Below are 16,673 nucleotides of genomic sequence, written 5' to 3'. Positions count from 1 at the left end.
TTTGAGGGTGTTGCCAAAACCTCAGCGACGTTATTCTGTTATGAGGGATTTTTTTTGTCCTTGCCACGAATCCTTGTGACCTTGCTTTCTCTGCCAGCTGCAGGTACCTTCCTGGACTCTGTCCTCTCTAGCTTGCCCCATGCTGCGTTTTCCTTTTTCTGCTGCTATTGGAGCTGTTGGTAGCTGATTTCAGCCTGCCAATAGCTCTCTTCCAGGCCACTGCTGCAGCCTTTCCACTGAGCAGACGACCCCTTCTGGGCTGTCAACATTCACACTAAAGGTTGTATCTGTAACTCTGTAATTCTGTAGTTCTTGGGAGTATTTCTGTCCAAATTTCTTCATGGTGACAGGGACTCTTTATCTACCTCAGACACCATTTCCAAAGGTGTACTCCTGGTACAGGAAGATCAACACCTGGAAGATCAACCACCAAGGAAACAGACAAAAACCCCCATGCATATGATGCTAACGTGTTCCTATCTTTCATCCCCACTTCATTATATCCTTCCGCAAAAGCAGTGAAGCTTGGAAAAGCTCTGTATGAGGTAGAAAAGCTTGCTTTGGGGAAGGGCTGAGAGAGACTTCACAAGCAGCTGTTTTAACATACTTATTAGGGAGGTTATATACCAGTGGTAAGTGACACTGGAAAATGTGTTTCATCTGGCACCGAAAGCTCAGGGCTCCCAGGCCTAGTGCCCCTCCCCCTCAATCCCTCTCCCACTGTCAGCAATGGCCCTTTCCACCCAGTCTCTCCAGACAGCCTTCTCTAATGGTCTTTTTATGTCCCTATAATACTACCAGATGACTGGATAGCCAATCTGACTTCATACTAAGGCAATGCTGGCTAATAAATAACAACTTTTTATTTAAACAAGAGTCTTCTAGAGGCTCATTGTCCTAACTCAGAGGAGTCAGTCATTGACTTTGGACCGTTGCAAAAACAGATCTTTCTGCATTCACCTGGGACCACATGGATTACCACTTCTTATCTTTATGATTAATATAAGATCTCACCATAAGTCTCACTTCATCAGAGAAGTTTTGCATGACTACCTAAACTAAACTTACTCACATTCATTCTACTTACTCACTCATTCACTCATTCCACTTCATTTCTCTGCATCACATTTACCACTATACCAGACTACATTTCTGTTTTCTTTATATATTAACTTACATAGTATTTTACATGTATTAATGCATGGGGGTATGTATTTAGCATCTCTCTCCATTACAGTATAAGTAGCATGAGAACAGGGACCTTGTTTGTCTTTTTTTTGCTATATCTCTAGCACTTAGAATAATATCTGCCATATGGGCATTCAATAAATATTTACTAAATGAATGAACAAATGAGTGAACAGAATGACCACTCAACCCCTACTGACCGTGGAAGACGGCTATAACAAATTCAATTGGTTCCTTCATTACCCAGCTACATTTATGGCTTGGAATTTTCTAAAGGACTTCGGAGTGCCACATAACTGTCCAACTAGGATGAGGCAAAGCCTTAAAGTTAAGCCTCCCTTTGCTGTAAGTTTCATACAATACTTCTGCTACAGCTGTAGCCCTTGGATCTCCTGATATTTGATAGGTGGACAAACTGCTTGAAATGGGGCCACGGACACCCCCAAGTCACTACTGTTATCCTGATCTCATTATCCTGAAAAATAATAGTGGGAATCCATTGTTGCTTTAACAAAGATTTGGGTGAGGGAAATAGTGGCCATCACAGAATTATTCTACCTTGAAAGGCTGAACCTTCAGAACAAGGTAAACCCACTTTACAATGCTGTATGAATGCATTCATCTATGGTTTTATAATATGCATACATCTGTCCCTCTCTTAGAGCAAAATCTACTTTAATTAAACCCCTAACATTCTGATTAAAGATGTTAATCCTTTTGCACTGTGAACTTGTGATAAGTACGTTCAATTTTTATCCATCTTTAAAAGACAGTGCCTGCTGCCTTTTGACACACGCTTGCTTGCATGGCAATATATGAAACATAATATTTATCCAAGATTAGTTCCACTTAAATCTTTGTCTTTAGTTGTTGGCAGCACTCACAGTGGGTTTTCTTTAAGGGTAATGGAAGAATTCAGTGTTATTTCTTTTGACAGATACTGGGAACTTTGGGAATGTATTCAGTCTTTATAATATTACAGCTCAGTGAAAGGGAGCAGAATCTGGCTTTAGTTCCATTTTATATTCTTCTGCTAGTCCCAGAAATGAAGGCTATTGGGCTCTGGGAACTGCAGGATGATCACTGATAAAGTAAAAAAGATATTACAACAAGGATTAAAGATTATACTCAGTCTGGAACTGGACCGTTTCTTAACTCAAAAATGAGGAAAATTGGGGTTTTGAAATATTATTACACAAAGGCAAAAGGCAACCCATTGCAGCTCTTCACCCTCACAGTATCTCCTGAGAGATACTGTGGCTCAGAGAGGTTAAATTACTTTCCCAAGTTCTCACAGTAAATAAGAAGTAGCTGGACTGGAACTGGAACGGAGCTCTGTCTGACTTGAGGTCCCTGTGCACCATGCCCTGCTGTGTCTTCCCAGCAGCCTCCCATGGATGCACAAGGTTCAGATCTCTATTCAGAGGAACCAAAAAACAAACAAACAAAAACAACTGCAGGTTTTTCTATTTTAAAAGTTAGCTGTGCTACTTTAGAAAGAAAGCAAACCCCCTAAGGGCTAACCACATACCAAGATGGTTAGTGTTGGAATGAAATAAAGCATTACATTGATACTTATTCAGTAGTATGCACAGTTATTATTTTACCAAGAAAATAAGTCAGTGTGTCTGGGAAATCAGGCATAAATGGTTAAGTAATTCATTTATTACGCTTATAAAGACAGGATTTTAAAAAATTGTTTCTTCTTGCTTTGCTGGTTTTTACATATTTTAAATCAAGGTCAGTGCCTAGAGTTTTGTTTGATTCATTTTAATTCTACTCTCCTGTCCTCTATCCTACTCCTGCCTTCCTGTACCAACACACTCACACGTTAGAGAATGATTTGGGGCCACAGATTCAACTTTTTGTGTGTTGGCATTACCTGTGACCCGCCTCTTCCCTCCTGTGACCCCAGTGGGGCTCCCTGGGTTCTCCCTGTTGGAGCCTCCGCCCCTAGCACAGCAGGCACATCCTCTGCCCATCCTGACACATCTCTGGTTGGAGGTTCAGCATCCAGCAGAAGCGCAAGTCCCTAAGTTTGCAGCTGAACCTCCTGGAGATGAAAGCATGGTCCTCATACCAAGATAATGTGAGGCACAGAAGCTGAGCAAGACCTTTGAGGTCCAACCTGCTCCTTTCTCAGAGAATGAAATAAGACCCAGAGAGTAAAAAGTGACCTAAGGAAACACAGCCAGATCAAAATGAAGATGGACTAGCCCTGTTATCTCCTGCCTCCTCACCCCCATTCCCGGCACTATTCCATAGGTATAAAAGAGTATCATATTTATCTATCGACAGATTGCTTATACTTTCTCCTTTTTCTAAAAGGCATTAGCAGCAGCTTTCAATAAAAGATGAATGTATAAGTAATTTAAGCAAAGGTAAAGAGAATAAGAGGCATGTATTTAAGGGAGTGGATGGGGAGTTCTCAATATCAAAGAGCTACCTGGTAGGGCAACACTAAATCTAAATACTTAGATTTAGTTCTGAGTTTCCTAGAGGCCAAGTTGAAAATGGAAACACTTTGAGTTACACAGCTCTCATTATCTTGTAAAGAAAGCATTTAAGGTTTGTCATAAAAACGTTATCCAAATGTTAAACTTAAGTGAAATTATCAGCTATATTACATTGACAGTGTCTTTAGTAACACTTTTATAAAAGATATGGGACAATTTTTGATAGAGTTAATGCTAAATCTTGGTTCTCTGGGAACCTAAAGTACTAGGGTGCAGGTATGAACATTTGCTTTAATTTGATTTAATTCAGGATAGAGTTTAAAGTCTTTAAAGCAATAGCTGTCAAATCTCAATGTGCAAATAATTTAACTGAGTTTTTTTAAAAAAAAATACAGATTAACTGCCCTTTCTTATTCCTCACTTCTTTTTCTGTATGTCTGTGATAAAGTCTAAAAATCTGCATTATTAACAAGCTCTGGTTCTGACGCAAGTGGCCAGTGGAGCACATTTTCAGAAATGCCAGTCTAGATGAACAACTTGTTCCTATGCTCCTTAGCTTTGATCAGATCCTTTGAATATAAATTTTCTCCACTTGGTTTTTGATTAGCAGTCAACAGCTAACAGAGGAGACAGAGGATGTGCAAAGGTTCCGGGTTGTTGAGGTTTCTGTGTTTTATATACCAGGCACCCAGGGAATAAAGATGGGGTCTGCCTAAAAAGCTCAAACCTTGAGAAGTGAAGGACTCCCTGTAAAGGGCCGGGGAGAGGTGGGAGAGGAGCAGTCCTAAGGGCCAGGCTGGGAACTCCAAAGCCAACCTTTGCTGCTTTGCCATTTTCTGAGACCCAGCCCTATTTGGTTCTGCTGTGCACAGGGAGTTTCTGCCTCACATTGCTGCCTTTGCCTACAATTCATGGGAAAACCTTCCTGGAACTCCATTCTGAATCACAGAGGTGGGGCTAAAGCAGGGATCCATGAGGGACCATAGATTTCTAATAATTCAGGGTGGGCTTCAGGAGCCCTGAAACCCTTGAAATTATCTACAATATTTTGTGTGTATGTGCATATGTGTATTTTTGTGAAAAGAGGTTGCAGTTAACAACTTTCATCAGATTTGCAAAGGGAACAAAAACAATCAAAGAGGTAGAATCACTGGGAGTTCCTGGTGGCCGAGGGTACATTGAGCTTCACGTTAACACTGGTGTGTTCCCATCCCATTGCAGCCTGAGGTCAGTTAGCGGACAACCTCCTTGGTGACAGCTAGGTCACTGAATGCCTCTCTGCAGGAGCCATCCTCCCTGCCCAACCTGAGGATTATGGTAGCAAAGCTGTCAGGCTTAACTTTGACAAACTGTTTTGGGTAAATTAGTCCCTTTTAATTGCTTGTGGAAATAGTAATTTTAGGTGACAAGATTATTACAGGCTGCTTGTTAATGGGTCCTCCAGCATCAAGAAAACACCACTGAGATTGCGACGACCTGTTCTTGTCCCTCTTTGGCCTCACCCTTGAAATAGCCGGAGAAGACGTTAAGTCAAGTCAGCTCCCGCTCCTTGACAAGCACAGAGCATTTGTTTCCTTTTATCCTTCTGCCAAGTGAAGGATTAGAGAAGGACTTTCATCTTTTCCCTGCTGCCACCAGCTCATGCCAGCCGTCACAGACTTGCTGATCATTAACTTGAAAAGCCGAGGAAGTTTCTAGCTCTTCCATTTACTTGTTTACCTGTTGGGCCAACTTGCTTTACAACTGAATGAGTTTTGAATAAACAGGGTCCTAGGTGATGAAAATACTTGACTCAGCTCAAGTTGGATATTTTCAATTGCTGTTCAGTTCACTGAACAGGAGGGTCAGTTTAACTGATCGGTCAGGGCAGGTCTGCCTTATGGTTCGCCATGTGCAGAGGAGGAGGGATGGGAGGTAGAGGAGTCTTCTCAGCAGTTTATGAAGCTGGGAATTGATTGGCTATTTACTAGCTGTGTCCTACTGGGCCATTTGACCTCCCTAAGCCCTCATTTCATCATTTGTCCAAAGGGGATAAAAATAATAGCTAGCTCATGGCACAGCTATGAAGTCTAAATGGTATCATAAATACCCAGCATATAGCAAGAGCTAAACCAAACAAAAAAGATAGCATCTATTATAATTACAGTCCATTTATCCTTCTCAAATCCAGAAGTCTGAGAGTGCAGGAGTCAAAGAAATAAATATCACACTCACACCCAACTTTATCTTCATGACCTCAAAGCTTGTGACTGTAGCTACATCGAATCCCAGATCCGCTGAAATCCTTTTTAAACTGATACAGATGAAGATAGAGATTGTGACACTGCTATCAATTCAAAGTGGTTGTCACTGATTCCAATGGGTATAACCACATTCCTTGAAATCAAGATTTCATGTGAAATTGATGATAAAGAATTTGCAGGGGACCCAATGTCTCTCTCTTGTTCTTGCAGGAACAAGCCAAAGACGCCGCTTTTATGGTGTGTTTTCAAAAATGAGAATTTCATTTTTCTTAAAAGAAAGATGTTTGCTCTTTCCCCCTAGTTTTGTAACTATCACAAGATTTTGTACTCATTCTTTAGAAACTAGATGCTAATAAATGTGCTCCTTCATGGGGCTGATTCTTAAGCATATCATTTATGCATATCATTTCATTTAAGCATATCATTTCATTTTTTTTCTCAGATATCAAAAGAGTCAGTACTCGCCTTTATTGCTATTTCCCAAGGTTAGTGGTCATATCTCTTCTCTATTTACTTCCCTCTCCGGTAGGCAAACTCAAACACTGCACCAAGGAGTAAAATGTCATCTCAGGAAAAAAATGGCTAGCTCTCTGGTTATATCCTGAAGTAAGAAAGGCCTGCTTGACGTAGAGAATGGACTTGAGGACATGGGGAGTGGGAAGGGTAAGCTGGGACGAAGTGAGAGAGTGACATGGACATATATACACTACCAAGTGTAAAACAGATAGCTAGTGGGAAGCAGACGCATAGCACAGGGAGATCAGCTCGGTGCTTTGTGACCCCCTAGAGGGGTGGGATGGCGAGGGTGGGAGGGAGATGCAAGAGGGAAGAGATATGGGAACATATGTATATGTTTAGCTGATTCACTTTGTTATAAAGCAGAAACTAACACACCATTGTAAAGCAGCTATACTCCAATAAAGATGTTAAAAAAAGGAAAAAGAAAATCCTGCTCTAAGAATTGGAAATGGGACAGAAAGATGGAGGTTTGTGTATCTTGTATGGCAAAGATCCCTCCTTGTTCTTATCTTGAACACAAACCTTTTCTAAGCCTTAATGTAGCCAATTATAGGGGAAAGGAGAAGGGAGAGTGCTGAAAATTATTTCAATTAACTTATTTAGGTGGAGTGCTTGGTGGGAGTCCACAGAAATATGAATTATAATTCATTATAATTCATAGGAAGTCTGGAAGGTTCAGTGGATTGCATTTACGTTACAGGGAAAAAAACACATGTGCTAGGGACACGGGGGTGTCTGGTTAATGTTTCTATACAAAAGATAAACCCATTTGTTTGGTAATGGTCTTATTTGCTCTTCTAGCTGCTGTGGTCTGTGTGACACTTCTCAACAGACTTGAATGTGACCAGATCAACTCTCCCCATGATGTTCTGGTGGAGTACCAGAAACGGCCTCAGCTCCTAATCTCCAGATTCATCAAACGGCGGCTTGGACTTCGTGACCAGACATCATAGCTGGGCAGCCCAATCCTTCCCTACAAGTTTGTAGTTCCAGTCATAATGTTGAAGTCATATATTATTTGTGGCATTTTTATATAGTTCTCATCCACATGCTAAAATCATAATTGAATGATTTTATACAACCCTTTCTCTTAAAAAAAGAATTTATTGTAAAAGAGTTTAATAACTTACATTAAATTCAAATTTCATTTTAGAATGAGTTAGCTAAGTCAGTCTAATAATTAAAACTGTAAAACTCCTGTACTGTGACATTTGGAGTTTCATATGCAGCATTAATTAGGTTCACATCAAAATAGATCAACCACTTGTGGATACAGTTACCCGTCACTCTGTTTCTGAAACTAATCCAGAAATTCATGTTAGAACGTTGTCAGGCACTTCTAGATGTTGGACAAGTGACAGAAATTGATCATGCATATTCAAAATATTTACAGAAAAAAAGTGTCAGTGTAATGTAGGTCTATATGAAAAAGCTACACTTAGGGAAACGTGACCATACTTCTTTTTTTTCCCCTGCAGGATTTCAGTGCACCATGTAATAGGGTTAGAGGCTTAGGTTTGCCCATGTTTGTGATTTTATCACAAAAAGTAACAACTCTAGATCACACGTTGATTTTCAAATGAAAACCCTTGGAAATGCAAAGAAAGATCTTCATTTTTCTTCAGAAATCACAAATGATTAAATCACCTTCTAGCAGTTTTTTTTTTCTTTTAAGGAAATGCATTTTGAAGAGGCTGTGTTTGTTTTTTGTTTGTTTGTTTGTTTGATTTTTTGCGGTACATGGGCCTCTCACTGTTGTGGTTTCTCCCGTTGCGGAACACAGGCTCTGGACGTGCAGGCTCAGCGGCCGTGGCTCACGGGCCTAGCTGCTCCACGGCATGTGGGATCTTCCCGGACAGGGGCACGAACCCGTGTCCCCTGCATCAGCAGGCGGACTCTCAACCACTGTGCCACCAGGGAAGCCCGAGGCTGTATTTTTAAAATTTCATTTCAATATTAACCTCATAGGCTGAGGAATTAATAACAAGTGAATTTAGACCTGAGTTCAAGATGTTAAAGTCATCCTTTTGTGTGACTTTGAAGTAGGTCTTGCCTGCACCCAACCTGTACCCCTATTCAGTTTGACCCTCTGGCAGGCATGGTGCCACTTAGGGGATACACCTTGCTCTGTATGAGTTGATGCCTCCTGGGGGGTTCTTCTAAGGCTGATACACTTAAGAGTTGGGAAGCATGGATGGTGGAAAGGTGGAGGAGAGCTTACAATCTTGAAGAGCATGTAACGTTGTGTACATATATTTATATTGTTGTGGCTCAAATAAAATTTAATTCCAACCATGAGAGAGATCTCTTTTGTCTCTTTGTAATCAAAGACAATAAACAATCTCCTGAGAGGAGCATCCGTTGGGGAACTTTTTTGGCAATAGATATGCTTGGAGTGCAATTTTTAAAGTATTCCAGTAATTCACCATCAAATACCAGCATCAGAACTAAAAGTAAGGTAGAATAACACTGCAGTCATTAGTGCGGTTTTCACTGTGTTTCATATATATTTTTAGACCAAGTGGAAACTACTCCAGACTGTTCTCCGTAAACCTTCAATATGAACTTTTATTTACCTGTTCCTGGGAAATCTTATTTTCCTTTTTATTGAGAGGAGAGGTTATGAGAGAGAGAGAGAGAGAGAGAAGAAAGAAAGAATCGCAGTCAGTCCTCCCCTCAGCTCCTGTGGAAGGGTGTATGTGCACGCACCTGCCAGCAACCTGGGACACCTCTTTGACGAATCTGCCTTCCTCATTCCCACATCCAAACAATTGCCAAGTCCTATGAGTTGATTCTCCTAGATAGCTCTCCAACCTCTCCACCAGTGGACAGCCCTCCTGCTCCTCAAGCCAGCTTCCTCCCAGCCCCACCCACAGCCTCCCATAACGCCCTCTGCAGCCTCCTTAAATTACTCATCACCGCTTGCAATTATGTCATGATTTGTGTCTCTATAGAATTAATGTGCCTAGGCTATAAGGCTCATGAGGACAAAGACTGCATTTGTTTTATTTACTGATGTACCCCAAGCACCCAAACAGTGCCTGTCTCATTCTAGGTGCTCAGTAAATGTTTGTTAAATGAAGAATGAATCCGCTTCATACATTTCCTTCATAAACTCTCACTAAAATGCCTCTAGTCTTTGCGAGACTTATCCTTTCCTTATTCAGTCCCTTGTCATCTCAGCTCTCCTTGGCTGTGCCTCCCACGACATCACACTTTATGGGGTGGAAAGTCCTCTGTACCATCAGTGTAGAGTTGTGGTGATGTCTAGAACTTCTTGCTTTCTGCTATAGCACATGGCTTTCCCCTCTGTCAAAACCAAACCCTAAATTCACCTCCTTCAGGAAGGTCTCCAAGTTTAATTCCCCCTCAGTTCATCACATCTAGTTCCCTTAGAACTAGGGTTGTACTAGGAAGATAACAATGTGTCCTCGTTTGTAGGCTATGCTGAGAACACCTGTCCTTTCTCATGAACTTGGATAATGGCTGCCCAGCTTGTCTTCATTTGGGAGGCACATGCCTCCCTTCGACTGCCCTCCTTCTACCCTTCGACTGCCATGGAGTGCTGTCCGACGCAGGCATTCAGTCACTACTCACCTGTTCCTGCGCTAAGTCTGGGAACCAGCTCTTCACCTCACCTCTAACCCCACCTTCTCCACTCATTCAGTCTCGCCCTCCTAGAAATCTATTCAAGAAACAGACAGGCTTGCAAAAACTCTTCTGGTGATTTCTATGTATGGGTGTTGCAAGTATTTTTGGTATGTTTTTTCTTTGTTCATTCATTCATTATAAATCCATCTCTCTCCCTCTTCCCCAAAAGAATCAGAGACAGTTTACAAGGATAAATAAAAGCACATCAAGATAGTACAAATTAGACCTAAGTGGGAAAGAAAAAGGAAAAGGGAAGGGAAGGGGCATCATTGGCACAAAGCCTGAAGCTAATACCAAGATGTGTCGCATACAGTCCATGCACTGGCAGACAGGAGGTGCTGAAATGGCTCTTGGCTGCCTAGCAGCTGCTTCATAAAGAGAAAAATTTTACAGCATCTCTAAGACAAAATGTGAACTAATCATCAGGAGAAGAACAACTAGTCGTGATTCCAAGAGGCCAGAGTGTAGTGTAGTGTAGTGGTGAGTGTGGGGTGTGGGGTGGGAGAGGGGTGTATGTGTCAGTGCCTTTACTCCAGGTTGCTCTCAACACTGCTGCACGTTAGGGTCAGCAGGGAAGCCTTCAAAAACCACCATTTGGGGCCCCACCTCAGGCCAGCTAAATGAGAATCTCTGGAAGTGGGACTGGGAAACCCTATTTAAAAAATTTCCCCTGGTGATGTGCAGCCTGGGTCAAAAGGCACTGATTTAAAAGAATGAAGAATATGGGAATCTGGCAGGCACTCCTCCAGCTGAACTTCTAGAAGTCTTTCAATGGTGCCTCCACTGGACTAGTTATATAAAGGTCAAGCTCTTTTACTTGACTCTTACTCCTCAACAAGAACAGTATCTTTTTTCTCTAACTGAGGTATAGTTGACAGCTAAAATGTATATATTTTCAAGTGTACAATATGATGACTTGATAATATACACACATTGTGGAATGATTACCACAATCAAGTTAATTAACACATCCATCACCTCACATAGTTACCTTTCATGCAATAGCCAAGCTATGGAAACAACATAAGTGTCTGTTGACTGATGAATGGATAAAGAAAATGTGTTATATATATGTGTGCGTTATATATGTTTATGTATGTGTATATATATATATATATATATATATATACACATACATACATACACACAATGCATCGTGTGTATCTATCTATAGATAGACAGATACACACAATGGAATATTATTTATCCATTAAAAAAAGGAAATTCTGCCATTTGTGACAACATGGATGAAACTGGAGGGCATTATACCAAGTAAAATAAACCAGACAAAGACAAATACTGTACGGTATTACTTACATGTGGAATCCAAAAAAAAAGTCAGATTCATAGAAACAGAGAATAGAATGGGGGTTACCAAGGGCTGGGGGCAGAGAATGGGGAGATGTTGGTCTAAGTGGTCAAACGGTACAAATTTCTAGTTATAAGATGATAAGTTTTGAGGATCTGATGTACAGTACGGTGACTATAGTTTAACTCTGTGCTTGTACACTTGAAATTTGCTAAGAGTAGATTTTTAGCATTCTCACCAAAAAGAGGAACAATATCTTAACCATTTTATATCCCCAGCAATGTGCACAGTGCCTGACACAGAGTAAAAGTGAATTAATTATACATATTAATATATTTATATATATTGTTATGGATTAAATTTTTGTGTTCCCCTCGTCAAATTCATATGTTGAAGCTCTAACCCTCAGTGTGGCTATATTTGGAGATGGGGGTCTATAAGGAATTAAGTTAAATGAGGTCACAGGATGGGGCCTTGATCTGATAGAATTAGTGTCCTTATCAGAAGGGACACCAGAGAGCTCACTCTCTTTCTCTCTCTGTACACATGTACTGAGAAAAGTCCATGTGAGGATGCAGTGAGAAGGTTGCCATCTGCAAACCAGAAAGAGAGCTCTCAACCGATATGGAATCAGATGGAATCTTGGTCTGGGACTTGTAGCTTCCAAAACTGTGAGAAAATAAATTTCTGTTGTTTAAGCCACTCAGTCATTGGTATTTTATTATGGTACCCACGGCTAAGATATATACCATATATATGAATTACATGTGTGTGTGTGTACATACATAAACAAAACCCAAAAAACAAACAAAACCACAATCAATCAGCCAATTAAAGCAAATACATAGCTGACTACCTGTCAAGTTAATTTTGCCCAAATGTTATCCCTTGACCAACCTTTCCAAGTAACGTGTATATTATTCAGTGTAATTTGCTACGTGATATCATTAACAGCCCGACCAGTTCCTCTGCTCCATGTTTCACTCCCAAACACACTAGACAATTGACACACAACACAATCTTAGTAAAACACAATCTTTGGTCCAAAATACACTCAATAACTTCTCCTGGTTTATTTTTATCCAGTTATAGAATGTTATTTAGTGCTTTGCACCCTGTAGGTACTTAACAAGGACTACAAACTATCAACTTCAGAAATACAGCAAAGTGAGTTTAAATTTTATATCCTTCTTTTAAAAACATAGCTCTTAACATTTGGGATTCATTTTGGAGACCGTTGATAAAAATCTATGGACCTGCTCAGCAGAAAAATGCACATTCACATGTATATCCCTACATTTGCATATAATTTCATGGGTTTGCACACTTTCCTTGGGCTGAGTCATGGCAGGATACCTGTGTCCCCTACCACAGGCCACAGTCCCTCTGGGTGGCCCTAGTCATACTGCTGTCCTCTAGGTTCTGGTTATTGCTCCCTTCCAGCCCCCTCACATCAGGGCTGTTAACAGCTGTTCCAGCTACACCACCCTTTGTTGTTCCTTAAATCCTGCCCACACCTTTGTGAATAGTCCTTTCAGGAAATTCTCTCAGTTCCCCAGTTTAATTGTGTCATCTGGTTCCTGCTGGGATCCATTAATACAGCCTCCAAAATACATCTGGGGACCCAAAACCATTCGGAAAAATGTAAGAAGCTAAAGTCATTCTATATGCAGATCTTTCAATTATAATTCTTTTACTGCAAAACAGACGTTAGTATTTTTCTTCTTAACTGCTAGAGCACTTTAAAAAAAGATATAACCCTCTATTCAAGAATGTATGCTTGTATTTAAAATTCTCCTGGAACTCCCCAGGACTTGCAGCTTGAAAAATATGGTGTTCAACTTACATTTTCTTGTCTGGCTGCTGGGCATCCCATGTATGATAGAATTGAAAGCTTGAGTAAAAGACAGATAAATGGCCTCTATTGCTTGCCTCCAAGCTACATGTTCCATCACCCTGTCATGGAAGGAAATTAAAATTGTCTGACATACTGAGTTTCATAAAGCCACACCATTCCTCTCCAGGATCCTGTGTGCCTCTAGATGTCTATACCATAAGTAGATTTTTTGAGGATTTGACCTACAATCTTCATCTCAGGATTAGAGCTAAAGTAAATGCAATCCTTAGTTATTAGGGTCTCTCTTTGTCCTTTTTAAAAAAATAAAGAAACTCTATAAACATTTCTTTCCTCAGTCCTCCAGGACTTTCTCTATCTCTTAAGAATTCTAAAATATTGGCCAGTGGGGGCCTACCATCCAATGTCTCCTAAGATGAAGAACTAAAAATACTTATAATTTGCAACCTGCTTCATTATTTACTCCTCAAGGGTTTTCCTCATTTCTTATTTGCTTTTTCACTCCTCCTAAATAGGTGTTGCTCAGCCTGGAATCAACTTAACATTTATTTTTCTAAAAACTGAGCATAGCAATTTTAACTTGAGAATAAAAGCCCACCATTAAATCACCTTTTCCCCTGAAACCTTAAATATGATTTGGACATTATTTTTATAAGTATAACATAGTTTAAAAAATCATCAGGCAAACAATCTAGAAACCAGTATCATCTAGTTTGTACAGGATTAGTCAAAAATTACCCTCCAAAAGGCAGTAATTTAAGATTGTGTCTATTTATTTTCTAGATTTCTAAAATTTCTTAGAGAATCTGTTATTCTCTATAGTAACTTAATCATTAACATTGTGAAGCACTGGGGACATTTCAGAGTTACAGAAATCATCTGAGTAATCTGATTTTGCTCTCTCCTCTGTTAAAAAAGGAAGTACAAATACTTAAAAATCTGGATTCTTCTTTTCACTTCCATATCACTTTATTTCTTCATCTGAGTTTAAGGTCCTTTGCATTTGCACTTCCTCCCGACATTGTAACCAACAGAAACCAATGATGGGCCAAACAAAATGTTATCCATGTCCCACTTACTCTGGGTAAATAATCAGCAGTGGACACGAATCTACTAGCCAGATCTGCCTCCTACACTGCCTGATCCTACCTTCTCCTTCCTTCCCCTTGGTCTCCAGAGGTCACACCTATTCTAGAACTGGTTCCATGATTGATTCAAGGTTGCAGTGCCATGGACACGCTCTAAGTTAACATGTAAATGATAGAACAAATATATTGATAAAGGACCTACTTTCTTTTTTTTTTTTTTAACCAAAGACAATTTAATAGCTCTTCTCACAGGAAATTCCAGGGGTTTCAGCTGTGTGCTAGGAATGGCATGAAGACCAAATATATATTTAATATAAATCACAATATCACACGAGGTAACGTTTCCTCTCTAACAAAGAGTTTACAACATAGCAAGCATGCAAGAATTTTGCATCATGACATAAGGCAAAATAAAGGGCTAAAGGAATGCCTCCACTGTTCTATTCCAGTTATAACTTATCACGTGAGAATGAAATAGTCCAAATTCTTGCTTTATCAAGGTCTAACGACAGCTTAATAGACCATGTAGGAAGCATCATTGAGGGCAAATGGCAAAAAAAGCCACCAGTGTCTTCTGAGGACTATCCCAGATTCTCTGATCCATCTTGACCAGAAAGCAGATGCTCACCACTTCTCTTAAAGTCCATCTTCCTCCCACCTCTGAGGAAGAGTTTTCTCTTCCCAGCATCTGGTAATCTGCCCCGTGTGACTCTGTGGGATCAGCTAGAATTCCCAGTCACAGAAGCAAAGAATATCTACATCAGAAATTACTTTAGGGACATTCAGTTTAATCTCCTATCCAATACCTGGATCCCCTATGGAACATTAAGGACCTACTTTGCACAAGTCACAGTGCTAGGTGCTGTGGGAAAGCAAGACACAGTCACCTCCTTTAGACAATTCACAGCCTACTAAGTTTGAGGCACTAAGGCAAATGTGTGGATAACTACAATTCAAGAATAATCTGATAGACTTGAAAAGAGAGGTGGAAATAAAAGTGTTCTAAGGACTTACCAGGGGAAATGATTGTATGGAGATGGAAAAATTTGAAAGGGTTCCTTGGACAAGGTGGATATTTGAGATGAACTTTATTTAAGGGCCATAATTTTGAAAGAAACTCTAAAGCGGGTGTTGCCATCAAAGGAAAAAGCATGAAATAAGACAAAGGAGGACAATACAGGACATATATAAGAATAGTAAAGAATCCTGTTTTGCTGGATCTGAAAGGTGATTTGGTGTTCTATCATGTGAGGCCCTAAAAGTCAGAGTAAGGAGTTTGGACCTTATTCCCAGGCAAAGGGAAGTGGCTGAAACACATAGGGCAGGACTGATTGGCAGTCTGAAGGGGTAAGAGGAAGGAGGAAGAGTAAGGCTGAGATAATTACTGGTAACAAAAAACTGTACCTGGTGTAGGTGACCAGGACATGACTAGCTCCCTCTCACAGTATTCCAACATTGGGGGAAGGGCAGAGATGGAGTAAAGATAAGCTGGGGCTGTCAAAGACATTGCTTTCTTGTTAGACTAGGCAGCTCCTCTACTGTGAAGGTCAGCGCCTTCAAATTTTCACCTAATAAGTTAAACAGCTTACATATTTCAGAATAAAAATTCCCTTCTCATGTGAAGACAATGCTTCCAAAGTCTTTCTTTTGCTAAAAGGCTAAGGAAAGTTCAAACATGACAGAGCCAGAGCAGTAGCTGTGGGAGAGAGTGGCATTTAAAGGGCTGATGAGTGAGAGATGTCAGCAGTGATCTCAGTATCTATTTAGATAAAACTCCTTATGGCTTTGTGGCTAATAAAGAATCTTCTATCCCCCAGAGGATATATGTAAAGGCTAGACTCACAGATGTAGAGAATAAACTGGTGGTTGGGGGGGAGGTGCAATATAAGGGTGGGGCAATGGGAGGTACAAACTGTTAAGTATAAAATAGGCTCAAGGATGTATTGTACAACACAGGAAATATAGCCAATGTTTTTTAATAACTGTAAATGGAAAGTAACCTTTAAAAATTGTATAAAAATTAAAAAAAATTTTAGAGTAAACCAAACAAAAATAAATAAATAAAATTTAAAAATAAAAGTAAAGGCTAAATGAAATCCTGTCACATGCTACAACATGAATGAGCCTTGTGGACATCATGCTAAGTGAAATAAGGCAGACACAAAAGGACAATTATTGTATCTAGATAGTCAAATTCAAAATGGGAAACCCCATTTCAAAATACAAACAGAAAGAAGTGGTTATGAGAGGCTGAGGGAAAGAGGAAGGGAGAGTTATTGTTTAATGGGTACAGAGTTTCAGTTTGGGATGGATAGTGGTGATAGTTACAAAATCATGTGAATGTATCTAATGCCACTGATTTGT

At 40.1% G+C, this 16,673-nt stretch overlaps 1 protein-coding gene across 6 annotated transcripts in view; it reads left to right on the top strand.

Moving 5' to 3' along the window:
* Positions 1–8,704, top strand: part of UPP2 (uridine phosphorylase 2) — a 45,163-nt gene extending 36,459 nt beyond the window's left edge. For 2 of the 6 annotated variants that reach the window (XM_081242587.1, XM_081242590.1), the window contains one exon: positions 7,208–8,704. In XM_081242587.1, coding sequence (XP_081098713.1) covers positions 7,208–7,359 — 152 coding nt within the window. In that variant the 3' untranslated portion in view covers positions 7,360–8,704. Of the gene's footprint in view, positions 1–6,329; positions 6,373–6,416; positions 6,610–7,207 lie in introns of those variants that run through there. The other 4 variants (XR_014016511.1, XM_081242588.1, XR_014016510.1 and 1 more) reach the window with 4 other exon arrangements.
* Positions 8,705–16,673: the final 7,969 nt, after the last annotated feature.

Source organism: Mesoplodon bidens, assembly GCF_964165515.1.
Source record: "Mesoplodon bidens genome assembly, chromosome: 8".
Lineage (NCBI taxonomy): Eukaryota > Metazoa > Chordata > Mammalia > Artiodactyla > Ziphiidae > Mesoplodon > Mesoplodon bidens.
The sequence above is the reverse complement of the archived record's forward strand: the minus strand, read 5'-3'. Positions and strand labels throughout refer to the sequence as shown.